General features: G+C 34.0%; 3 protein-coding genes across 3 annotated transcripts; 2 read left to right on the forward strand and 1 right to left on the reverse strand.

Moving 5' to 3' along the window:
• The first annotated feature begins 1,487 nt into the window (after positions 1–1,487).
• On the forward strand, positions 1,488–4,757 carry LOC110698503 (protein DETOXIFICATION 33-like). The gene is made up of 7 exons (XM_021875944.1): positions 1,488–2,165; positions 2,714–3,252; positions 3,340–3,426; positions 3,564–3,620; positions 3,717–3,955; positions 4,075–4,280; positions 4,491–4,757. Exons 1-7 carry the CDS (start codon positions 1,932–1,934, stop codon positions 4,551–4,553), a joined length of 1,425 nt encoding a protein of 474 aa, XP_021731636.1. The 5' UTR covers positions 1,488–1,931; the 3' UTR covers positions 4,554–4,757.
• Positions 4,758–6,681: 1,924 nt separating this feature from the next.
• Positions 6,682–7,243, forward strand: LOC110698505 (protein TIC 62, chloroplastic-like). The gene is made up of 2 exons (XM_021875946.1): positions 6,682–6,783; positions 7,034–7,243. Exons 1-2 carry the CDS (start codon positions 6,691–6,693, stop codon positions 7,226–7,228), a joined length of 288 nt encoding a protein of 95 aa, XP_021731638.1. The 5' UTR covers positions 6,682–6,690; the 3' UTR covers positions 7,229–7,243.
• A 14,925-nt stretch (positions 7,244–22,168) lies between these two features.
• Positions 22,169–26,256, reverse strand: LOC110698504 (4-hydroxy-3-methylbut-2-enyl diphosphate reductase, chloroplastic-like). Its single transcript, XM_021875945.1, has 10 exons — positions 25,773–26,256; positions 24,989–25,185; positions 24,271–24,450; positions 24,040–24,171; positions 23,872–23,946; positions 23,656–23,761; positions 23,467–23,561; positions 22,851–23,036; positions 22,645–22,731; positions 22,169–22,406 (listed from the first exon to the last, which is right to left on the reverse strand). Exons 1-10 carry the CDS (start codon positions 26,047–26,049, stop codon positions 22,329–22,331), a joined length of 1,413 nt encoding a protein of 470 aa, XP_021731637.1. The 5' UTR covers positions 26,050–26,256; the 3' UTR covers positions 22,169–22,328.
• Positions 26,257–27,470: the final 1,214 nt, after the last annotated feature.

A 27,470-nucleotide genomic window follows, 5' to 3' on the forward strand; every position in this document is an offset into this window, starting at 1 on the left:
CGTGTCTTAAGTGGTCCGTGGAGGACGCGTGGCGGAACCTGGTTGGTCCACTTGTCAAACGGTGCTTGGTGGATAAAAATCCCCTAATCAAGTATGATTTTAAATCTACAGTCTACACAGCTACACTCTACGGAGTACTCCCTTTGTCCCTTATTGTTTGCACCATTTGACTCAAAAAAACTCTCACATACAGTGGGTTCATGATGCAAACAAAAGGGGGTTGAGAGAGTATTTTATAATAATTGACACATTTGAACTTTTTTCACTATTTATATACTAAGTTTAACTATAGTTTTTAATTAATGTAGTAAAAACAATTAGTTTCATATAAAATATTTTTAAGTAGATATTAATGTGAAGTTTAGCTACATTGACTTTTTGATAATATTTATAATGTTTAATTATATAAATTAATGGTTAAACTCATGCATGCATTGCATATGTGTCGAATTTAATTGTTTCAATTATTATAGAACGAATGCAGTATGATTTTTATGGTATATTGAAATATTATTTGCTTAACATCTCTTAAAGTGATACCTAGAGCAATTCAGTGTGAGACAAGTGTTAATTTTAATTCATGAATTTTTCCCCATTTGCAATCTCAAAGACAAAATTTTTATATTTCCTTCACTATTGAGATTTGAGAAGGGGCTCTTGATGTTGTTGGGTTATAAGTGGTTTTATGAGCAAATTAAATTAGTTATTAAAAAGTTATTTATCAAACACTACCTAAAAAAAAATTATACAGTATACTGGTATTTTTCATACTTGACAAGGTATAATTTTATGCTTTGATATCTAAGAATACATATAGAACAAAAAATCGCACATGCATGACTATAATTTTTCTTAGTGTGCTAAAATCTATTGTGTTAACTATTAACATCATCTGAAAAAGAAATTAGTGTACACATTTTTCATCCTTAAATCACATAACCAAAAGGTATTAATCCGCATAAAGTCTATCAAAATGCTAGTAACCTTACGTTTTTACGGGTAAAGTTGCATACATTTGACACTCATCTTCTTTTTTCCACGCACAACGATGCGCATCAAACAGGGCTTTCTTTAAAGACAGAGGTGTAAAACAGTCTCTTTCTTTAAATATATCGGTGTAATGTTGTTGTTACATGAATCAGATTGGATCGAACTAGCTTCACATGTATAACAAAGGTAGCTAGACATGAATAAAACCAACCAAATTAAATCAAAGTAAGAATGCAGGTTTATTTACATCTGTCATATCCTTGGATTTATTCCTCCCTTGAATGGAAAAAAAAAAAAATTACATCTGTCATATGATCCATTGTGGTACGCATTTATTCCTGGTCTTTGAAGTAATTAACGTCATTTCCAATGTTTTTCAATTTTCAATTTGCATGCAATTAAACTACTCCATTAACAACAAATCACAATGATATGCAAAATCAGTTAGACATTAAATCACTTTTGATCATATTTATGATAAATGGTACTCCGTAGATTATTAATTTGTACTTAAAAGTTAATTAATCACTCTCTATGCATTGAAAATTAGTTAATGGCACTTAATTTTACATACTCTACAACCTTTTTTTTTTTTTTTTTTTTTTTTGAGGACTTATACAGAGCATTTGGGTAGCATTTCAAAGACTACCAATTAAAAATCAACTGTCAATTTCTTCTCTGTACACAATTGCATGCATTTTTAGTGGGCATAAACTTGTGCATTCTTTGTATGTACCATTTTACCATATCATTTCGCGAAACTTGATTTGCATTAATAAATATATTACCCGTTTTTCCGCATCACTCTCAAAATATACTTGTTGCACCCCTATATTCCTATAACATGGAAATCCATGTTGTATTGATAGGAGTTTACACAACATATATGCAAAAATACCAGAACATGTTTTAGTCCAAAAAAAGAACAGTTTTTGTAGAAAATGGAATTGGAGCAGCAAAACAATACACTTAGCAATGAGAATTTTACTACAAGTAGAGTATGGGAAGAATTGAAGGAGTTGTGGAAATTAGCAGGGCCTACGATTATAACGGCAGTCTCGCAGTACTCGTTAGAGTTCGTAACGGCGGCGTACGCTGGGCATTTGGGCACCCTTGAGCTTGCAGCTGTGTCTATCGTTCAGAATGTTATTAAAGGTTTTGTCTACGGCCTCATGGTACGTAATTTTTTTTTTATTTAGTTACAACGGGTTTTATATAGGACTATTATTTGTGGACAAAGATGAGTATGACGTTACTTTTTTTTGGTACTGGTTGTAATACTACATGTTCATTGTGAATTTTGTTTTAATTTCTTGTGTTTTGGATAGGTGGGTCTTGATAAAGTTTTAATTTTTCGTTTAATTGGATTGGATTGGATTGAATGTTTGGATTCGAAGTGAAATTCAACATTTTTGGTTTTTCGGACTAGATTGAGACTCAATTCTTTACATACAAGTGAAAGTTCAAGCTTGTGTGAGTTGTGTCTATGTCAAGTTGCATTGATATTTACTTATCCAATGTCAATGAGATGGAGAAATGACTTCTTTTTTCAGTATATTTGGCAAATTTAATTCTGATTTGTGGGTTTTTTATTGGGTATAAAAGGGAATTGTAACAAAAAATCTTGATTATTTAAAAATTAATTTTTATAAGTTTTGAATTAAGTTGTTGAATATTGAATTAAAGACAATTTTGAGCATTTGTGTTGTTAATTTTGTAGTAGCTTGGGATGGGGAGTGCTCTAGAGACATTATGTGGACAAGCAGTAGGCGCAGGACAGTTCAATATGCTTGGAATTTACATGCAAAGATCATGGATTATTACTCTAACTACTGCCCTGCTTCTAACACCAGTATACATCTTTACTTCGCCGATACTAAAGCTCCTTCGACAAGACAAACATATTTCGGAACTTGCAGGAAAATACGCGTTGTGGTCTATTCCTCAAATGTTTGGATATGCCTTAAACTTCCCTATTCAGAAGTTCCTCCAATCTCAGAGTAAAGTCAGGGTGACAACGATTATGTCGTTATCTGTTTTGGGAGTACATGCATTGTTGAATTGGGTTGTAGTAATGAAGTTTTCACATGGGTTGTTAGGTGCTGCAATGGTTGGGAATCTGTCTTGGTTTCTCCTCATTTTTGGGCAGCTTATCTATATTATGTCAGGATTTTTCCCTGATTCTTGGACTGGTTTTTCGTTGTTGGCTTTCTCTTTGAAGGGTTTCATTAAGCTCACACTAGCCTCGGCTATAATGCTATGGTAATTGATGGTTGTTTTACCTATTTGAACGCGTTTTGGAGCCTCTTTTCTTTCTAATGATTTCTGAATATGTTATTGATTTGGCAGCTTGGAGCTGTGGTATTTCACAATTATAATCCTCATGGTGGGGTGGTTAAAGGATCCAGAAGTTGCAGTTGATGCCGTTTCAACATGGTAAGAGAAATAGTCATGTCACGTTGCACTTCTATATCTAGCCACTGTATAAAATCTCAATATCAGATTTTAGAAGTTATATTAACTAGCAGTGATACCGTATAGACTTAGAAGCTCACATCCGACTCTAATTGCAGTATGAATTTGGATGTCTGGACTCTAATGATTGCTCTAGGCTTTAATGCAGCAGTCAGGTAAGCATCAATATGATATCTTCACTCTCCACATCTCGCGATTCTGTATTGACAGATCGAAGAACAGAACTTAAATGTTTCATCATGGTTTTGCAGCGTGAGAGTATCTAACGAGTTAGGAGCAGGACACCCCAAGGTTGCTAAATTTGCTGTTCTAATGGCAATTTTGACATCAGCAATAATAGGGACCATTTTCACAGTCATGATCATATCATTGAAGGACCAGTTTCCGAAGTTGTTTTCTGACAAGCCGCCTGTCATATATGAGGCTTCGAAGCTTGGTTATTTACTTGCAGCTACCATCTTTGTTAATAGCATCCAGATAGTTCTTCAAGGTATACTATTGGAGTATTGGAAGTTTTATGTCTTCCTACAATAGAATAACTATCTCAGCATTTTCAGGAATTTAGGATTTTACAAATTGTGCATATTCTCATGAAACTTTGATCTTCAGGTGTTGCAGTTGGGGCCGGATGGCAATCCTTGGTCGCGTTTATAACCACTGGCTGCTACTACTTAGTCGGGCTACCAGTTTGTGTTCTTCTTGGTTACAAATTTAAGCTTGGTGCTCATGGACTTTGGGCAGGATTGCTAATTGGTGTTTTACTTCAAACCGCGATTTTGCTACTCATTGCATGGAGGACTAATTGGAATAAAGAAGTAAGTTTTGATATCTGAGCTTCTTTTCACCCTAAAAAAAAACTCATATAAGGGCTACCCAATTTTTTCACAACTAAAATAAGTTATTGAGTTTATATTATAGCTTACAATGCCTATAAAATTTAATCAGCCAAGATGTGACTATTGTCTAAATGATTATTAGATCCTTCATTTGAACAACGATAAATTCTTTGTTTGTTTATCTTGCAGGCCAATCAAGCGAAGAAACGAATGAGAGCATGGGGTGGCTCTACTGATTCTATGTCAACATAAATAGCTCATTTAGAATAGGTTTAACTCTAGAATTGTAACCCGGAAACTTTTTTCTTATGAAATACAAATAAATACTTCTTATATTACTTAATATCATAATGGTATGTCGCAGAAGCCATCTTATCTCTATTTGCAGCAATAATGGTATGTGCTGCTTAATATCATAAACATTCAAATGAGAAACTCAGATTCTAGCCTAGCAGTTATAGCAGTCAAAATCCAAAGATGTTTCAACTTTCAAGTGTATACAGACCTTATCCGGGGTAGAAGCACCAGATGTTACTCCGATAGTGATTGGTCCTTCTGGTAGCCAATTTTCTTTTTCAACTAGCTCCCCATGCTGAGTAGATAAGCTATGGTGAGTAACAACATATGGATAATATGATATAGCAGAAGGATATGAGGAATAACATTTTGATAATATGATACAACAGTAGAATATCTGTATTCTATACTTACATTCAACTTGTAACTTATTTTGTTTCCAGGGCCTATTCTTGCTTCACTGTCAATCCAATATGATGGGATCCCACGTTCCTCAGCTATTTCTTGCAGATGAGAGGTGTTGCTGGACTTCCAGCCTCCAACCACCAGCATAAGATCAATCTTTTCATCCACCAACTTATACATTGCATCTTGTCGCTCCTAGAGAAAGAAAGAGTAAGTAAACACAATTACACACTAAGAATTTCATAAGAATCTTTGGGAAACTTGGAAGCACATGACAATGCAATGCTAAGTGACACTGTCTCATTATAATGTTGTAGCTTATAAGACGTTTTTTTCAGGTTCTAACAGAAGGGACTGATGGAGGATTAAAAACATTTAGGCCTTTGTCAGAATCACCAACTTTTAGCCAAATCCTGACCAGAGGTGATTTGTGTAGGTGATTTTTGTAATTTATTACAAGATTGTGTATTTGTGTAGGTTTGGAGTTTTTTAAAATTTATGGAATTTTGAAGGTTTGAAGTAAGAAAAAAATATAGAATTGGATGTTATGGAATTTTGTGGGCTTGGAGTGTGCTAAAAAGTAAAATGCGATTGAAAGTTTTAGGAATGAGACTAAGTAGTGCTAGGAACATTTTTGAAGAATTATGTGGGTGGAAGAAAGAGAGATTGTGATGGAAGACACTTGAAGTTTGGAGGTTAGCATAGAGTACATGCCGATACATATAAACTATAATTAAGCTAGCTTACTTTGAGTTTAGTATGTGAAGAGCTAAGAGTTCTCACCAGAAGATATGGTGCGGGAAGTACTCACCAAGTAGGGAGAGACAAGAGCTCACTTTAAGTGGGAGATCCGAGCTATGTGCTTGCACCAAGTATAAGCTGTGTAGATGAGGAGTAACTCACTAACTCTCCTACTATTAAAATTGTTGTTTAATATGTAATCAAATACCCGTAATTCATTACATAAATAAAAAATGAATTATAATTCATGATGATATAAAATTGCTGTAATTTCAGGCGGTCAGCCCCATTATACTTTATGTGTAATTGTGTACCCCAAAATTCTATCCATGTGGCTAAGAATATGCACCTGAAGTTGTTCTGAATATTGATATTTGTACTGATAATAAGTTATTAAACTTTTGAATGGCCCAAGTGTTCTATTGATAAATATTTGCTAAAAAACGACTTATTTGTAGTAGTGTTTAAATGGACCAGTTCATTATCACAAGATGGTACTAGGTTGGGCTCTTTAAACTTTTGTAATGAATTGTTCCAATTTGGATTTATATTTTGTTATTCACATTTTGTCCAAAACTTATTTCGTCATACAGTAAACTTGCATTTTTGCTAGGTGCTGTAAGGGTCAGCTCTTCAACAGTTGAGGCAACTACGGAGAATCTTGATTCCAAAGAGGAAGATGTTGTATTTGTTGCTGGTGCAACTGGTAAAGTTGGCTCACGAACTGTATGGTTAGAAGCCTCAGTCAAAGAAGTCAAAATGATGATTTCTTAGAAGTTGACCTTTTGAACTTGTGGTATGACTGTTTGAGTTTCTAAAGAGTTGATAAATTTCTCTACACAGTGAGTGCTTCTGTGCTACCATGCTAGATTAGGTAGTAGTCCTTTGTCAGTCATTATCTAATGAATGTACATGTGATTACTTTCAGATAGTGAGACCGGGAGGTATGGAAAGGCCTACTGATAGTTTCAAGGAAACTCATAACCTGACCCTTGCACAGGAGGACACTTTATTTGGAGGCTTAGTCTCAAATCTGCAGGTATACTAATTGTACTCCTTGCTATGTGATGTAGCTGTTAGCCCTTCATTCATCAAATTAAATGCTTTATTAGTCTAACATTACCCTAAACTTTTTCATTCAACTGTTAAAGGGTATACTAAATATGTTTTTTCCTTAGATAATCTCAGGCATGTACTTGCTGTTATGATTTTTAAGATGGAGCTTTTCAAGATCTTGTTAGTGATAGTACGAGAAATTTGGATAATGAAACTCTATTAGTTAAGTGCAGGTGGCAGAACTCTTGGCAATTATGGCACAAAACCAAAGTCTTTCTTACTGCAAAATAGTGGAAGTAGTTGCTGAAACAACTGCACCGTTAACTCCTATGACAGATCTCCTTACGAAGATCCCATCTAAACGGGAAGACTTGCAGAAAACAGAGGTAAACAATGCCTCCCCCCTAAGAAAAAGAAATCTGGAATGAGTAATCCTAAGTTCCTAACAACCCATTCGTTGATTCTTCATTTGGGCCTTCACTTAGCAAGTCTACACACTTTTGAGAGAATGAAAGTACGAAACCAAAGTATGAGTTTCTGTTTTTTCAGAGCTCTCATCGGAGATTTCTCTCCGCAATTGCAATCAAGCAACACGGCTATCTTGACCGTGGTTTCCCTGTCTAAATACGAACGCGGTGTTGTTTGACACCGTGTACGCTCGTTATGAGTTCGATTCTAATTGCTATTGTCGTTTGACGTGATATGATGGATTCGAATCCAATTGTTACTCCCAATTGGCGTGACATTAGAAACAAAAATCTAATTGTTACTGCCATTTGGCGCAATATTTTCTACTTAGAGTAGACGATGGGATAAAGCTAAAAACTGTAATTGAAGGATGGGAAAAAGCTAATTGTAATTTTTTTTATTAGATTTGTATTTTATTTGTCTAATATTTTATACGATGTGATGTATTTTTCCAAGTTTTGTTAATATAATTCCATTTCAATATAATTTATGCTTTTAGAATTGGTATATTTCCAATATTATAATCAATTCATGAATTATTATTATGCATAATTTAAATTTAGGAGAGAAATCGGGGAGATAAAAAGAACTCAAACAATGATTAAAATGTGTCTTAATCAAACTTTGAATGCTTTTTCCCTGTAAAGTTTCTTCACTAATTTGTGCAAATTTAGATCCGAATATTCGATTACTGGAGTTATCGGTTTTATTTTGATTCAGATATCCGTATTTTGGTTTGAATTTTTAGTTTGAAAAAAGGTCAACTCTGACGTAAAATTTCGGCTTACTTTACCATATTTTGGTTTGGGCATTTCAGTTTTTAGGTCAGGTTTTGATTTTCAGCTTGTTTGCAAATTCTAATTTCTTTTTTTGACAACCAAATCTCTTAAGACTTAATATAGATACTCAATACTTCTTCTTTACTAATTAATCTTAGACTTTATTTTTGAAGGGTTCTTAGATTTTTTTTTTAAGAGATAATAAATAGTTAAATATGTATACAAAATAAAAAGTACCAGAGATGAGTAATTATTTATTATATATATATATATATATATATATATATATTTTAATGTAAGCGGTCTGTATCTCTAATGAAGATTATTGAAAGCTATTTAATTTTATTTGACTAGTGAATTTGTGGAAGTGAAGTTTACTCATTTTTTATTAAACATATGGGTTAATGTATTATTTTATCAATGTAAATCTAATATATATATAAATAAAGTAGGCATTTTTAGAGAGCATTTAGAGCGCCACATATATAAGCAAAAATATGTTTTCGACCCATTAAAAATTAGATTTTCATTTTATTTTTGAATAAAAAAATTCACTTGCCACCTTGACGAATGAGATTTAAGAATTTTTCCACGTAAGTAAAAACAATGAATAGTGATTTATTAGGATTTAGTTTATTTAAAAAACTAAAAAAATTATCTTTTAGAAAAAAAAATCATCTTTAGATAGGATTTATATATCTACCATGGATAAATTTTGATAGTATTTATGATAAAAAATAAAAATCATTCATCAGTTATAATTAAATTACCATTACAAATTGACGCATCATACGATACCAATAAAATTTCGTATCACTATAAAATCAAATCAAGCGAATTTTGTGTCAGTTTTATTAGGTCATAAATGGCTGGGTAGTTTTTAGCTTAATTTTTTAAATCCATGTTTAAGTATATATTTGTGATTATTGCTTATATTGTGTTTATTTGGGATACTTAATGATTATATGTTTATGTTTTGATTTATTTTATAAGACTATAAAGAATAATTTTGTATAAATTTTATTTGTAACCTATTCTATTTATCCACTTTTATTAAATGGAAGAGATATATATGAGTGTGAACAAAGTTGGTGAATAATTATTTAGAATTTAAATTATTTTTATAAAAAAAATTATTTTTTCACATTAAAGATTTTATCCTAATATAGAATCAATGAAATATCATATTTACAATTTTTTTTTTGAAAAGATATCATATTATTGTCATATGACTAACAACAACGAATAAAATACAAAACAACAATAAATATACTATCAAATGGAAGATAAATAGTATACATGTTTTGTTTATATGTTTATCTATTTCTTTTTAATGTTCTTATCAAAATATTTATTAGGGGAATAAATTACATAAAATTAATAAAAAGTTATCCTTAACAAAATCAATAGAAAACTAATCAAATATATTATGAGTATGATCTAATTACAAAAATTATATTTTGTGTGATTTTATGTATAAAAAACCGTGGGATCTTAGGATTTTAAATCATTACAAAAATAAAGATTATATTATAAAATTAATGGTTCAAATATCTAAGATGTTTTTTCATAAGAAAATTAAAAAAAAAACTTATAATTAACGCAATAAAAAAACTTTACCTCCTTTAAACATTCATGTGAAATTGATGTTTAAAAATTTGAATAGACAAATAATCTCTCAAAGATCAAGATATCTGGAAAAAAAAATATACAAAATGATATATAGATTTGATAGTTTAATGAGTTTAATTTCAAGTGTAAAAGACAACTAATAATAATTTAGAATTTAATTATTTTTATAAGAAAAAAAAATTATATTTTCACATTAAAGATTATATCCTAATATATAATCAATGAAATATCATATTTACAATTTTTTTTTTAAAAAAGATATCATATTATTGTCATATGACTAACAACAACGAATAAAATACAAAACAACAATAAATGTATTCGTATAAAAAATTACATTAAAAAATTATACTATTTTAATAGGCAATAACATATTAATTAAATTATTATGTGATTTTTTTTTAAATTATTAAATAGTAAAATAAATCAAATAATTATAAAAAAAAATAGTGTATATTGGAAAATATCTTTTCTTGAGATTTATGTATGATATATCGTGCATCGCATAGGATTTCATCTAGTATATGGTAAATGAAGTAATTAGGTAACTTAAATAGTAGAGGGAGCTCAAATAGGAAACCTAACAATACAAGTAAGAGAAACAAGGGAGTGTTTGGAATATATAAATTGAGTTATTGACATAAACAAATTAGATCTAAGCATGGTAAAGTGATTGATAATTGTCATCGTTCATCTCATAGTCGTCATATTTTAATTCATGTACTTTTTTAGTGGTTATGTTTTGTTGTCACATATGTCACAAGTTAAAAAGCGTAAATATTAGTAAAAAAGGAGTAATTCCCTCTGTTTTTTTTTTATTTGTATTAGTTTGATCGGCATAATTGTCGAGACGCAATTTTGACCATTAATATCTTTGATTATATATTAGTAAAAATTGTAACAAAATTATATTATGAAACTAAACATTATGACTAATCTAATGATATATTATATTTTAAAATTTATTAATTTATAGAGGTGAAAAATTAAGTCAACCATGATAGGTGAATAGTGCAAAAATCAAAGTGATGCATTTAAACAAAATGGAGGAAATATAAAATATTATATTTATACTCCGTATTTAAGATAAAAGCTAATGAAAGCCTCCATGACGTCAAATAATTAGATAGCTTAAGTGAAAATACTATTAATTTTAAAAAAAAAACATTAATTATTTAACTACAATAATCGTCAGTGTAATTTTGACATATATTTCAGACTTCATGTTATTTTAGGAAATTTATTAATTTGTCATCTAACACTCCGAGTTGCTCGTTTGTATGAAATGCTTTTTATTGATGTCACGTTGTCACCCCTAAAAAACTTGATTAGCAATTTAAAAGTCTCGAAGATGATGGTACGTACTAATTGTGGGCTGGCTGCTTAGTCCTAACGTTTCCAACTATGCTAACACTTTGATCTGGTTGGATATCTACTGTCCTCTCAAATTTTTAATTGGATTAGGCCTCTTAAATAGTACGAGTACTTGGCACTTCGTTATTTAAGTTTTAAAAATAAAACTATTGGTTTAATATGGTTGGAGAATTATTAGGTGCTACAAAATATTTTTCCCGTTTTCATTTAGATGACACGTTCAATTGAGAATTTGAGGTACATACTTTAAAAGAGGAGAGAGAATGTTAAAGCAAGTGGGTAAATTATGTGCTTTAGCTTATTTAATCTGCAATTTCTATCTTACTCCTAGAGTACCATGCACAAGGTATTCTAGGTTTATAAAATTCATGTTATTTTAATGTGAACTTTGTATTATTTCAATCTATATATATGTTATTTTTAAATAAGTAATATGTTATTTTTAAATAAGTAATATGTTATATATACATGCATATGACTATGAAGTAATTCTCTTACTCTACTTTGATTAGAAATTCATCGCCCTTTTTCTCGGTCATCTTCCTCCCACTCTCTCTTTCTCTCTCTTCCTCTCTGCTACTCCAACTCAAAATTAAACACACTTTCTCTCTCCTCTTTTCTTCTTCCAATTTTCTGGGTTTCCCAGAAATCAACTTCCCACACACACTCTCTCTCTTCCTCTCAGCTACTCCAACTCAAAATCAAACACACGTTCTCTCTCCTCTTTTCTTCTTTCAATTTTCTGGGTTTTCCAGAAATAAATGGATTCGAAGCCATTTAAGGGTTCAAATGTGTTCATGTTCAAAAATTTAGTACCACCTGAAGTGTTCGATTCTCTTCCTGATGTCCTAAAACTCAACGCTGTTAATGTTATTTTGATGTGAACTTATTATTTCAATTTTTATATATGCTATTTTTAAATAAGTGGACATGTTATTTTATGTAAAACAACATGAGTTGAGCTTGAAGTAAATCAGTAAATAACATATTATTTTAGCAAAATAACTCAAGACTTAAGCAAAATAACATAAAATTTAAACAAAATAATTCAAGCATATATATTGGGTTTGGAGTACCATGATCCACAGTACTCCAGGAGTATATAATACCACCTCGACTATAAGAGCATTACCCCTATATTTTTAGGCTTAGATGAATTTATAAAATCCTTTTTTAGGCGGGTGGGCAATTATGGGGTTGAGGATCCAAGGTGAGGTGGTGAATAAGAGATGAGTATGATTTTAAATTTTCAGTCTACATAGCTACACTCTACGGATTACTCCCTTTGTCCCTTATTGTTTGCACCATTTAACTCAAAAAACTCTCACATACAGTGGGTCCATGGTACAAACAAAAGGGGGCTGAGAGAGTATTTCGTAATAATTGACACATTTAAACTTTTTTCACTATTTATATACTAAGTTAAACTATAGTTTTTAATTAATGTCGGAAAAAACAATTAGTTTCATATAAAATGTTTTTAAGTAGATATTAATGTGAAGTTTAACTACATTGACTTTTTGATAATATTTAGAATTTTTAAAAATATAAATTAATGGTTAAACTCATGCATGCATTGCATATGCAATGTGTCAAATTTAATTGTTTCAATTATTATAGAACGGATGGAGTATGATTTTTATGGTTTATTGAAATATTATTTGCTTAACATCTCTTAAAGCGATACTAAGAGCAATTCAGTGTGAGACAAGTGTTAATTTTAATTCATGAATTTTTCCCTGCAATCTCAAAGACAATTTTTTCTTTTTTATATTTCCTTCACTATTGAGATTTGAGAAGGGGCTCTTGATGTTGTTGGGTTATAAGTGGTTTTGTGAGCAAATTAAATTAGTTATTAAAAAGCCATTTATCAACCACTACCTAAAAAAAAGATTATACAGTATACTGGTATACTTGTCAGGGTATAACTTTATGCTTTGATATCTAAGAATACATATAGAACAAAAAATCACACATGACTATAATTTTTCTTAGTGTGATAAAATCTATTGTGTTAACTATTAAAATCATCTGAAAAAGAAAGTAGCGTACACATTTTTCATCATTAAAAGTAGCGTACACATTTTTCATCATTAAATCACATAATCAAAAGGACAAAAGGTATCACTCCGTATAAAGTCTATTAAAACGTTGATAACCTTACGTTTTTACGGGTAAAGTTGCATACATTTGACACTCTTTTTCTTTTTTCCATGCACAACGATGCGCATAAAACAGGGCTTTCTTTAAAGACAGAGGTGTAAATTAGTCTCTTTCTTTAAATATAGGAAAATTTGATTCTAATAATCCCACCTTTGGCCGGTTCGCTGCTAATAATCTCACCTTTAGGGGGCATTCTCTTCTAATAGTCCCTAACCTGTTGGTGACCGGTGTAATGGGCTAATATGCCACGTGTCACTTTGTGATTCGTCGAAAATTTATTTTTATATTTCTTTTTTTTTTTAAAAAAATTTAAAAGTAATTTTTTTTCCCTTTCCTTCTTCCTTATCGTTTTGAAAACAAAAATTAAAAAAATTAATTTATTTTTCTAACCTCCTGGTGGCCAAGGAATTTTTTTTTTATAAAAAAAAATATATATTTTCTTATATTTCTCTTAAAAAAAATTAAAAAAGTAATTTTTCCCCCTTTCCTTCTTCCTTATCGTTTTGAAAACAAAAATTAAAAAATTCATTTTTTTTCTTACCTCCTGGTGGCCAAGAATTTTTTTTTAAAAAAATATTTTTTTTATATTTCTCTTAAAAAAAAATTAAAAAATTAATTTTTTTCCCTTTCCTTCTTTCTTATCGTTTTGAAAACAAAAATGAAAAAATTAATATTTTCTCTTACCTCCTGGTGGCCAATGGATTTTTTATTTAAAAAAAAAACAACAAGTTACCGGTCATAAGGGACCATTAAAAGAGAATACCCCCAAAGGTAGGATTATTAGATAATAATCAAAAGGTGGGATTATTAGCAGCGAACCGGTTAAAGGTGAAATTATTAGAATCAAATTTTCCTTAAAAATATTGGTGTAATGTTATTATTACATGAATCGGATTGGATCGAACTAGCTTCACATGTATAACAAGGTAGCTAGACATGAATATAACCAACCAAATAAAATCAAAGTAAGATTGCAAGTTTATGTACATAATGTACATAAACCTGCAATCTTAGGGCTGAGCAAAAGTTAACCGAAAAAACCGAAACCCGAAAATTCGAACCGTAACTGAACCGAAAATTAGGGTACCCGTTCCAATAACCATAACGGTTCGGGTACCCGATCCGATAATTTGTTACCGGGTACGGTTATTGGGTATCATTTTAAAATTAACGGTTACCCGTTCCGTTCCGATAAGGAATTTTTTCATTTTTTTTCCTACTTAAATCTATTTATCCAAAATCTAAAATCTTACTTTACTTCATAATCACTTCATAATTTAAATGATTAGTAAATTATTAGTAATTTGGTCATGATCATGTGGTATTATTGTTGATTAGTGTTGAATGATATTATAATAACTATATTATAAAGTCTAAATTTTTATTATTGGATATCATATTGGATATCCGATAACCGAACCGAAAATCTTCGGGTACCCGAACTTATTGGTTCGGTAATGGATATCATTTTTAGCGTTATTGGTTATCGGGTATCCGAACCGATAATGTTAACGGTACGGGTACCAGTCCCATGCTCACCCTACTCATATGATCCATTGTGATACGCATTTATTCCTGGTCTAACTAATTAACGTCATTTCCAATGTTTTTCAATTTTCAATTTGCATGCAATGAAACTACTCCATTAACAAACAAATCACAATGATATGCAAAATCAGTTAGACATTAAATCACATTTGATCATGATTTATGATAAATGGTACTCCGTAGATAATTTATTTGTACTTAAAAGTTAATTAATCACTCTCTATGCATTGAAAATTAGTTAATGGTACTTAATTTTACATACTCTACAACCTTTTTTTTTTGAGGAGTTATACAGAGCAATTGGGTAGCGTTTCAAAGACTACCAATTAAAAGTCAACTGGCATTTTCTTCTCTGTACACAATTGCATGCATTTTTAGCGGGCATAAACTTGTGCATTCTGTAAAATTATGTAAACTTGTGACTTGATTTTATTGATTGATCAATTCCCCATATTTATACAAGAGTAGTCCTAGATCATCACAAACACCAAAACTTATCCTAGCTTATCTTAAACACCCTAATCCTAAGTTATCTCAACTTAGGTAGCTAGAAATTAGGAAACAAATATAAAAGATAAGAACTACCAAATATATTCTACCTTATCTTAATATAATCACAAAATCTATCCATAATACCCCCCTCAAGTTGGATCATGAGGGTCAAAAATGCCCAACTTGGAAAGAAGAGTATCAAACTGTGACTTCCCAAGAGCTTTCGTGAAGATGTCTGCTAATTGAGAAGTTGTTGGAACATATGATGGAGAGATTAATCCGTCAACTATGGCATCTCGAACAAAATGACAGTTAACTTCAATGTGTTTGGTACGTTCATGGAAGACTGGGTTTTGGGCAATATGCAAAGCAAATTGACTGTCACAGAACAACTTAATTGCCTTTGGATGTTGGACCCCTAAACTCAATAACAATGCTTTAAGCCACTTTAACTCACAGGTAACAGATGTCATGGACCTGTATTCTGCCTCTGCAGACGAAGTGGAAACAGTAGGTTGCTTCTTAGTTTTCCACAAAATAGGAGACTTACCCAGAAACACCAACCAACCTGTGATAGAGCGACGTGTAAGTGGACAAGCCGCCCAATCGGAATAACACCAACCCTGCAAAGTAAGGTCACAATCAGATCATAACAGGATACCCTGACCAGGGGTACCCTTTAAGTTACGTACAACGCGCAGGGCTGCCTCCCAGTGTTCTATACGGGGCTCGTGCATGAACTGTGACAGTATATGAACCGAATATGCGAGATCCGGCCGTGTAACCACAAGGTAGATCAGGCGTCCGACCAGCCTACGATAAGTTGCCGGATCCGAGAGTAGGTCGCCGTTGACACGGCCCAGATGATGGTTTTGCTCCATCGGAAAACCACTCGGCTTTGCCCCTAACAGTCCTGCTTCAAAAATAATATCCAAGGTGTATTTTCGTTGACACAAAAATAAACCTGCAGCACTACGAGCTACCTCTATGCCCAAAAAATATTTCAAAGGACCTAGATCCTTCATTTTAAAACAGTCACTAAGATAGGCCTTGAAGCCAACTAATGCAGCGGAATGATTACCAGAAATTATAAGATCATCAACATAGACCAAAACATTTATTTGAATATTGCCTTTAGTGTAAGTAAAAAGAGAGTAGTCAGAATAGGACTGTAGAAAACCGTACCCTTTTAAGGCCGCTACAAGCTTTGCAAACCAACACCTAGGAGCTTGTTTTAAACCATACAAAGACTTTCGCAAACGACATACCAATGACGGGTCCGATACTGCAAAGCCAGGTGGTAATTTCATATAAACCTCCTCATTTATATCACCATGCAGGAAAGCGTTGTGAACATCCATCTGGTGAATTTCCCAATTTTTCGTAGTTGCGATCGCAAGAAAGGCTCTAACAGTGGTCATCTTGGCTACCGGAGCAAACGTTTCGCCATAATCCAAGCCTTCCTGTTGATGATTACCAAAAACAACCAAACGAGATTTAAGACGTTCAATATCACCATTAGACAAATATTTTGTCTTATACACCCATTGACTCCCTAGAGCACGTTTGCTAGGAGGAAGATGCTCTAAGGTCCAAGTCCCATTATCCTCCAAATCACGAATTTCCTCTTTCATAGACCGTCTCCAACCTTCGTGTTTCATGGCTTCCTTGAAGGACTTGGGATCATGACCACTTACAACAGCCGCCGGAAACTTACTATAATTTAAAGAAAATTTATCACAGTTTATGTAATGTGCTAAAGGATAAGGCGTACCTAAAGGAGGATCAGACTGAGAGGCATAGGAGGGTGTATTATTTTTAGCAAACACAGAGTGAGTCACTTAATCACGAAGGAGAACCGAAGGTACTTTCTCACGAAGCCCACGCCCCAAGGACTGCTCTGCTGCGCCCGGAGAGCCGCTGTCCGTAGTGGGCTGGTGCTGGTGCTCGCACTGGGCGTCGATGCTAGTACGCTGGGACTGGGCCTGCGCAGCTGCGTCTGGGCTTACTACGTTGCTACTGGGCGTGGCGCCTGGGAAACGCGTGGGGCTGCCTGGAGAAGTAGCATGACCTGGGCTCGTGCAAGCGCCATCCGCAGTCTCAAGAGGCTCATCATGATGCTCAATGTCCACACATCCATCAAAATCCACAAAATTATCATGTACGTCAACATTGGCATCAAAATCACGAAAGTCAATATTAACATCCTCTGAATTAGCAAAAGGAAATACGTCCTCAATAAATTTGACATCTCGAGACATAAAAAAAACTTTGGTTTCAAGATCTTACAATCTCCATCCTTTCTTACCAAAGGGGTAACCCACAAAAACACACTTTCGACTCCGACTTGCAAACTTATCACCATTAGTTTTCTGATTGTGAGCAAAGCATAGGCAACCAAAAGTACGAATGGCATCAAACAAGGGAGGTTTATTAAACAGAATTTCAAACGGAGTTTTATTATGTAATAACGGGGTTGGGGTTCTATTGATAAGGTGGGCTGCAGCAAGAATACACTCACCCCAAAAAAAGATAGGTAGTTTAGCCTGAAATCTCAAGGCCCTCCTAACCGATAGAATATGTTTATGTTTCCTCTCAACCCTCCCATTCTGTAGCGGGGTGCCCACACAGGAAGTCTGAAAAAGTATACTAGTGGCCTCAAAATATTCACGTAAACAATTAAACTCCGTACCATTATCACTTTGGACTACTTTTATATTTTTAGAAAACTGTCGCTCAAACATAGCCACAAACATTAAGAACATACGGAAAACTTCTATTTTATCATTTAACAAATAAACCCACACAGCTCTAGAATAATCATCTACTATAGTTAAAAAATAACGAGCTCCGCACGACGAAACATGTCTATACGGTCCCCACAAATCACAATGAATTTTATCAAAAATGCCAGACGCTTTATTATCACTTAAGGAAAAACTATCTCGAGGTTGCTTAGCACGCATACATACTTCGCACCCTTTATTAAGACTAGACTTGCTACTAACAGTCGAAAGTAACTTAACCACTTTCTCGGAAGGATGACCCATACGACGACGCCACAATTCCAAATCTGAATTTGCAGCTACAGAATCACATGATGCACCGTATCCGTGTTGCTAAAATAATACAGTCCGTCCTTCCTAGCTCCCGTTCCAATCAGCTCCTTCTTTTAGTCCTGTATAGCACACATGTAAGTATTAAATTGATCAATACAATTGAGGTCGTCACTTAGTTGAGAAACATAAATTAAATTACAACTCAATTAGGAACAAAAAGCACTCTAGGAGGGTAATTTTATCTGTCAAACGGACGGAACCAATTAGAGAAGCCAATACGTTTTCACCATTAGGCAAATAAACCAACCGGACACTAAAAGTCCCTTGTGTCAAAAAGCCAAGACTGTTCTCCGGTGACATGATGAGTAGCACCAGTGTCAATAATCCAAGAAGTATAATCAAACTTACCGTTCAAACGATTATCAGCAATCGAAGCATTACTCATCAAAACCGTAATTGCTTTCCACTGCTCACTAGAAAATAAACGACCCAAAGCAAAAGTGCTTGAGTCCTCCAAGCTACTGCCTGTGAAAGCGTTAGCCTTTTCCGGAGCCCCATGACCCCTGCCAGAAGAAGCCTTACCCCCTGGCTCCCAGCAGCTCCTTCCGGCCAGCCATGCTTATCGTAGCACCGAGACTCCTCGTGGCCACGCTTCTTGCAATAGGCACATACTTTGTCTGACCAGCAGCGCACGGTCTCGTGTCCTGTCTTCTTGCACTTCTCGCATACAACGCTACTTCCCTGCCCAGCTCCAGCACCACGCCCTTGCCCTGTACGCACAGCAAAGCCGAGAGCAGGGGAGGTGTCCTCCTTGAGACGAGAAATCCCACGCACCTTTTCTTCTTGAGAAACCTGTTGATATGCTTTATTGAGGGATGGCAGGGGGTCGAGGGACAGCAAAGTAGAGCGTATAGGTGAATAAAATTCAGAATATAAACCCAACAAAAATTGTTGCAGACTATCTTTATCACGCCTGTCTGCGTGTTGTTTGCCCACATTGCACGAGCACTTCCCACACTCACACGAGATTAAGGGTTCAAGCCGATCGAGTTTGTCCCACAACACTGACAGTTTACTATAATACGATGCGACTGTCATGGTTTTGGATTGTGCACAGTTATTAATATCAGATTTAATTTGCTGAATTCTTGGACCATTAACTAGACAAAAACGTTCATGTAAGTCATCCCACAATTGCTTGGCATTATCGTAATGTAAAAGCATAGATTTAACCTCGGGATCAATAGTGTTCATTAGCCAAGAAACAAGCATAAAGTAAATTGTTACCCAATCCTCTTTCGTCCATGGAGGTTCAAACGTGACTAAAATTCCATCAAGAAAACCAAACTTACGACGAGAACACAAGGCTATCCGAACAACATGAGACCACGCATGAAAGTTATCTAATTTGAGGCGTTGAGTGGTGATAGAATCCCCCGACCTATCTTGAGGACCAAGATAGAAGGGGGAAGCAGAATCAATCCGGGATGGAGGTGAAGGGGTGTCACCACCACCACCCGGCATTGGAAAGTTTTAGGAAAAAAATTTCAACTTGTTCTTGATACCATGTAAAATTATGTAAACTTGTGACTTGATTTTATTAATTGATCAATTCCCCATATTTATACAAGAGTAGTCCTAGATCATCACAAACACCAAAACTTATCCTAGCTTATCTTAAACACCTTAATCCTAAGTTATCTCAAGTTAGGTAGCTAGAAATTAGGAAACAATCATAAAAGATAAGAACTACCAAATATATTCTACCCTATCTTAATATAATCACAAAAATTATCCGTAATACATTCTTTGTATGTACCATTTACCATATCAATTCGCTGAACTTGATTTGCATTAATAATATTACCCGTTTGTTCCGCGTCACTCTCAAAATATACTTGTTGCACCCCTATATTCCTATAACGGGAAATCCATGTTGTATTGATAGGAGTTTACACAACATATATGCAAAAAGACCTAAACATTTTTTAGTACAAAAAAAAAGAACGAGTTTTTGTAGAAAATGGAATTGGAGCAGCAAAACAATACACTTAGCAATGAGAGAACTACTAGTAAAGTATGTAGAGGTAGGCATCGTGCCGTGCCTGGCCGTGCCTAGTGGTGGCTCGTTCCGTGCCGTGCCAGCTAAGAAGCGGGCCGTGCCGTGTTGTGCCTGGTTCTGGCACATCCCAGCCCACGGCACGGCACGACCCACGTGCCTGCCGTGCCGAGCAGCGGACCGCCACTTTAATTTATTTATTTTTCTGTTTTTTGTTTTTAATTTACAGATTTTTACATATATTAATATATGTACATATTAATATATGTACATATATTAATATATGTACAATATACGTACATACATGTACATATAACAACCCATGTGAAAACTTCATTACTACAACCCATGTGAAAACTTCATTACTACAACCCAATTCAACAATGCATGTACTCCCAAAACAGATAACGACATAATCCTTGTCACCCTGACTTTACTCTGAGATTGGAGGAACTTCTGAATAGGGAAGTTTAAGGCATATCCAAACATTTGAGGAATAGACCACAATGCGTATTTTCCTGCAAGTTCCGAAATGTGTTTGTCTTGTCGAAGGAGCTTTAGTATCGGCGAAGTAAAGATGTATACTGGTGTTAGAAGCAGGGCAGTAGTTAGAGTAATAATCCATGATCTTTGCATGTAAATTCCAAGCATATTGAACTGTCTTGCGCCTACTGCTTGTCCACATTTCCGAAGTTGTTTACTGACAAGCCGCCTGTCATATTTGAGGCTTCGAAGCTTGGTTATTTACTTGCAGCTACCATATTTTTTAATAGCATCCAGATAGTTCTTCAAGGTATACTATTGGAGTATTGGAAGTTTTATGTCTTCCTACAATAGAATAACTATCTCAGCATTTTCAGGAATTTAGGATTTTACAAATTGTGCATATTCTCATGAAACATTAATCTTCAGGTGTTGCAGTTGGGGCCGGATGGCAATCCTAGGCCGCGTTTATAACCACTGGCTGCTACTACTTAGTCGGGCTACCAGTTTGTGTTCTTCTTGGTTACAAATTTAAGCTTGGTGCTCATGGACTTAGGGCAGGATTGCTAATTGGTGTTTTACTTCAAACCGCAATTTTGCTACTCATTGCATGGAGGACTAATTGGAATAAAGAAGTAAGTTTTGATATACGAGCTTCTTTTCACCCTAAAAAAAACTCATATAAGGGCTACCCAATTTTTTTCACAACTAAAATAAGTTATTGAGTTTATATTATAGCTTACAATGCCTATAAAATTTAATCAGCCAAGATGTGACTACTGTCTAAATGGTTATTAGATCCTTCATTTGAACAACAATAAATTCTTTGCTTGTTTATCTTGCAGGCCTCTCAAGCGAAGAAACGGATGAGAGCATGGGGTGGCTCTACTGATTCTATGTCAACATAAATACGTAGTAGCTCATTTAGAATAGGTTTAACTCTAGAATTGTAACCCGGAAACTGTTTTCTTATGAAATACAAATAAATACTTCTTATATTACTTAGTTACTTCGTATTTCACAATTAGCACAACTGGAATCACGGAATGAGAGCTTATTGGCATATCTCTGACATCAATAGCGGATCTTAGACTAAAAGGTATGGGGAGGCTAAGTTTCTCCAAGTAGGAGTTAAACACTCACTACACAAGCCCAATGCCAAGCCTAGTCATACATAATGCTTGTTTTTCACGATATTATTACTCGCAACACATTGTATTCCCTTCGTCCCTATATATTTGTCTGATTGTCTCGTACTCATTCGAACAAGCTTTAAGCAAGTGAATACCAGAGAGGAAGAAAATGGGTGGATCATAGTACTTCACTTCTAACTAATATTGCAAGCAACTTGTTAGCTAGATAAACTCACCATTTCATTCATTCATCAACTATAGCTACACAGAATCAGTTGTAAGAATACAACCCTTTAAATGAATATACATTATAAATTACACATTACTATCTTACATCCTCAAGCGGCCACAGCTTCACGCAGCAGTACCTCTTCCCGTTTAATGTCAAAAATCTTGATCAAGGCATCTTCCACAACCTGGTAAGATAAACACAATAAAATGATCAGGGTCGATCACTGAAATCTAAAAATTTGATACAGAATCTTAAACAAAATAAAAACTAGTTGCAGAAGCCATCTTATCTCTATTTGCAGCAATAATGGTATGTGCTGCTTAATATCATAAACATTGCAAATGAGAAACTCAGATTCTAGCCTAGCAGTTATAGCAGTCAAAATCCAAAGAAGATGTTTCAACTTTCAAGTGTATACATACCTTATCTGGGGTAGAAGCACCAGATGTTACTCCGATAGTGATTGGTCCTTCTGGTAACCAATTTTCTTTTTCAACTAGCTCCCCATGCTGAGTAGATAAGCTATGGTGAGTAACAACATATGGATAATATGATATAGCAGAAGGATATGAGGAATAACATTTTGATAATATGATATAACAGTAGAATATCTGTATTCTATACTTACATTCAATTTGTAACTTATTTTATTTCCAGGGCCTATTCTTGCTTCACTGTCAATCCAATATGATGGGATCCCGCGTTCCTCAGCTATTTCTTGCAGATGAGAGGTGTTGCTGGAGTTCCAGCCTCCAACCACCAGCATAAGATTAATCTTTTCATCCACCAACTTATACATTGCATCTTGTCGCTCCTAGAGAAAGAAAGAGTAAGTAAACACAATTACACAACAAGAATTTCATAAGAATCTTTGGGCAACTTGGAAGCACATGACAATGCAATGCTAAGTGACACTGTCTCATTATAATGTTGTAGCTTATAAGACGCTTTGTTCAGGTTCTAACAGAAGGGACTTGATGGAGGATTAAAAACATTTAGGCCTTGTCAGAATTACCAACTTTTAGCCAAATCCTAGATATTTCTTGGACCAGAGGTGAGCACCTATGAACCCTGAATTGTGCAGGAATTTCCCTGGTCTAGCAGTATTTTTTGAACTGGGAGAAATTAAGCAGGTTAGCAGATAACTGCTACTGAATATGAATATCTTTCATTTAGTAAAAATACTAAAGTTAAAAGAGTTAAACTGGTCTTAAGGATTGGGGAGCACAGAGAGGAGAGAGTACTTGAGTAGCATCACAAATTGTGTTGAAACTCATGAAGTGGTTGTTTATATTTTCAACTCCATACTTGCGCATCATAGTTCTCTCAACCAGCTTTCCTACAAAATTGAGATAAGATACTCATTAGAATCGTTGGTCAACAAAATTACAAGACATAACATAACTCTGCAAAGTATGAGCTGTATAACTAACCGATTTCTTCTGTTTCTCCCTTGAGCATAGTAGTTTGGTTTGCAATTCCAACTTTTACAAGGTCTCTGTCCGGATCAAACCCATCGGAAACAGCATTTTTGAATTTCTGCAAGAAGGGGATAAAAAAAAAAACCTACCATTATTAAAGGAGCAAAAGAGACAGAGTAAGCTATCCCTTAAGCCAACATACTTCATAGTATGAGTGGAAGAAGATACCTTTAGAAATGCCTCTCTGGTTGAGCTAGACCCATCAAGTTGCCCGCCAAGAATATAATCGCATACATAAGTTGCCTAGATGGGCACATATATTGAAGATATAAAGCAATGTACAATATTACTACGATGAAGATAATGCTAGCTAAAATAATGTGGAACATAATTTACCTCTTTCATATTCTTCACAACAACGTATGTCCCAGCAAAAGATGAAGTCGCAACAGTCTCCTCATGAGCATACTTCCCATGAATAATTGAAGTATAATCTCCTCTCTTGTGCTTCTCCACTACGTTCCACACCTATAAAGATATTCATGCTCATAGAAAAGCATAAGAGACAGTGAAGTCATCAAACATATAACTCACTGAGAGAAGAAATTGGAACAGAAGTTCTTATACCTTGTTCACCCAAGGGCAAGTTGTATCTACTATCTGTACTTTTTTCTCACTCAACGTCAACATTTCATCTACAGCAGCTCCAAAAGCTGGTAAAATCACAACATCACCTTTGTCAACTACCTCAAATTGCTTCTTTCCATCCTCAAGAGGAATATTCTGCACTTCCATTTCTTCCAGTCGCTGCAACAAAATAATTCAATTATTTCAATAAATCATGGCTGTTTTATATATGAGCACAGAAGGGAGTGACACTGACCATGCTAATCAAGGGAACTCATTCTGCAGCCCTGCAGGTAAACTGCATGCACAAAAAGGGGCTACACTCTAACTTAAATTAAAAATAAATGCAGTACGGTGCGATAAAATGCTTGATAGAATATGAAGTAAATGCATTAGACATAGTAGGGGAGATGATAAAAATCTGATATAGTCTCCCCAGGAATTCAAATGTATACTCATGTAAATTACAAAGTTCAGAGCAGGCAAGTCAAGTATCATGGACATACAGTGTTTTAATTGCAATTCAACATTATTACTCATTATCAACTATCAAGTTCTCATTTTTCAGCAAACAATAAGTTTAGATGCATTTACTTCATATTCTATTTCAAATGCTCTATATTTCACTTGATCTCAAAAGCTTGAGATAGAATATGTCATCCTACTCCTACTGCTAATATATGATCCTACGAAATTAATCAAAAAAAGACTTGTAGACCTTATTAACAGTCGGGTTGTGGATAATTTCGTTAGTGATCCAGATTCTCTCATCGGGAAACTGTTTCCTCGCTTCATACGCAATCTGAACTGCTCGTTCCACGCCCCAGCAAAATCCAAATGCTTCCGCTAACTTCACCGTGACATTACCCCATGTATACACGTATCCATTCTCCTTCAAAGTCTTTATTACATCACCTGATGTAAACGATAGGAAACAGAACAAAAAACTGTCAATACAATTTATCCACCAATCTACACAAACTATATCATTTATAAAAACAATAAAGATCATAAAAACTCAGCATATAAACCGAATTTATACAAATCAATTAAAAAACACCAATTTCACAATCACCAATCCACATAAATTATACGAGCATATTTTCAATTAAAAAAAATCATGAAAAGCTCAGCATATCTACTAACTTCATACAGAAATTAACTTAAGAAACACCAATTTCACAAATTCAAGCTAAATGATCATAGAAATGACTCAAATGAACTGAATTGTAAAATTTACACATCATTCGTAGCACAAACAAATTCAATTAATCAATCATCAAAACATTAATTGCAAACTATATCCAATTTGATGACCCAGATAAGTTCATTTATAATTCAAACATTAATCATAGCATCTAAAAATCAGAAAATCAATCAACAATTTCACGCACTCCAATAAAAACCAACAAAAATAGGGGAAAACAAAAATCAACCATAAAATTCACAGAAATTACAACAAATTGAACAATGAAAAAGATCGAAAATTAAAGAAACGTAACTAGTATACTCGCGATTCATAAGCTGGAGAGTCTCGGCTTTGTGTCCAAAACCTTTACGATTGTAATTCTCACTCCTGGTCAAGTTGTGATGGAACTTCTTAGCGTCAAAATTGGTATCAACGGCGGAAGATGAAGAAGAAGACGACGACGACGAATCTCCGACGGCGCAACGGACGGAAAGATGAGGTTTCCGGTGAAAAATTGCACGGCCGTAAGTTTCCGGCAAGCGGAGGTCGGTAAAGGTGAAGACGCGGCAGAGATGAGGCGAAATCGCCATTGTTGATACTGATTGAAGCTCGCAGAAGACAGAGGAGAGAGAAAGACTTTGGTTGAAAGAAATTTACAAGAAGTTCAGTTTGGTAACTGGGTAATGAAATGAATGGAGTTTTGATTTTGTTTATTTTTTATTGTTGTATTATCAATTTTATCATCGTTGATTTATGAACTTGTACCGAGTAGTCTTGTGTAAGTTGTAATGTGATTATTTGATTATTAGAAAATTAATTCTCGCCAAACACATGGGTTCGTAATTGTGGAGTCCTGTGGACTCTTTAGTCTTTTTCATTAAGTCTAACAAATTGTTACTCCTTAATCATATCAGTCATATAATCATACGAGTCATATCACGGTAATGTTCAATGTTTAAAACTATTTTAACATAATTTTTGTATATTTAGTATGAGGGATATGGATAAGAGGTTTGGATAAGGATAGGATATTTGACTAATTGAGATCTCAGTTGATTAAATGTGAATTAAATTGTCATTTATAGAAAGTGGTAATTCATAAGAAATTATGTTCTTAATGTTAATTAACATAAGAAAGTGGTAATTCATAAGAAGTTGTTTGGCTTTGGCAATGCGGAGTATTCTCATGAATTTTAATTGACTAAGGAGATCTTAGTAATTTGCTTAAAATTGGGGGGATTAAGGTGTACCCAAGGGTATTTTCTACTCTATGTACACCCGGATGTATATAAAAGGTGTTGATAATTTTGTGGAAGGTTGAAGTACTCATGAATTTTCATTTTCCATTTTTATGTTTTTTGTATTAACCAAATAACTTTCCAAATTACCAATTGCCACGATTCTTCACTTTTTCATTTTATTTTATCAAGCAACAAGGCCTTATAAGTGTATCATACACTTATACACATATGTGCACAACTGGACTAACACATGCGTTAATGTACATTTGTTAGATTTGTGCTATTTGTGTGCTTAAGTTTACAAGATAGATTAAGTGAATATTGGAATCTATATTTCCAAATTAATTATTTAATCTATGAATAACAAACAAAATTCAAAACATTATTGCATTACTAATTACAAATAGGGGTGAGATTGTGAGAGATACAAACAAATGACCTATCGACTATTGTATACAAACCCTCAATCTTTACCACAGAGTCAAGATTTGATTAATTCATTTTTTCATCCTTATTTATTCTAGCACACATTTTTTCATTCTTATTATTAAACGGTAAACATACATTTATCATGGAATAATATAATGTTGATAATTCACGGTAAATACGGAGTAAAATTCAACTTTAACTATAGCCATCGATTTTGTGATCAATATATTCCATACGTCTTTATGAACCTTAAAAAAAAAAACACACACACAAAAAATGGAGAATGGATTAGAAGAAGAGATACCCAAAACCTAAGTGGCCCAAACAAAATTTAGAGTACA

This window comes from Chenopodium quinoa, unplaced genomic scaffold, assembly GCF_001683475.1.
Source record: "Chenopodium quinoa cultivar QQ74 unplaced genomic scaffold, ASM168347v1, whole genome shotgun sequence".
Lineage (NCBI taxonomy): Eukaryota > Viridiplantae > Streptophyta > Magnoliopsida > Caryophyllales > Amaranthaceae > Chenopodium > Chenopodium quinoa.

Coding starts and splice junctions, on each gene's coding strand:
- LOC110698503 (XM_021875944.1), top strand. CDS start 1,932: ATGGAATTGGAGCAGCAAAACAATACACTTAGCAATGAGAATTTTACT. Junction 3,427..3,563: donor GTTGATGCCGTTTCAACATG/GTAAGAGAAATA, acceptor CTCTAATTGCAG/TATGAATTTGGATGTCTGGA. Junction 3,956..4,074: donor CATCCAGATAGTTCTTCAAG/GTATACTATTGG, acceptor TTTGATCTTCAG/GTGTTGCAGTTGGGGCCGGA.
- LOC110698505 (XM_021875946.1), top strand. CDS start 6,691: ATGGAAAGGCCTACTGATAGTTTCAAGGAAACTCATAACCTGACCCTT. Junction 6,784..7,033: donor GCTTAGTCTCAAATCTGCAG/GTATACTAATTG, acceptor AGTTAAGTGCAG/GTGGCAGAACTCTTGGCAAT.
- LOC110698504 (XM_021875945.1), bottom strand. CDS start 26,049: ATGGCGATTTCGCCTCATCTCTGCCGCGTCTTCACCTTTACCGACCTC. Junction 25,186..25,772: donor TATGAATCGCGAGTATACTA/GTTACGTTTCTT, acceptor CGTTTACATCAG/GTGATGTAATAAAGACTTTG. Junction 23,037..23,466: donor CAATTTGTGATGCTACTCAA/GTACTCTCTCCT, acceptor TTCTTTCTCTAG/GAGCGACAAGATGCAATGTA.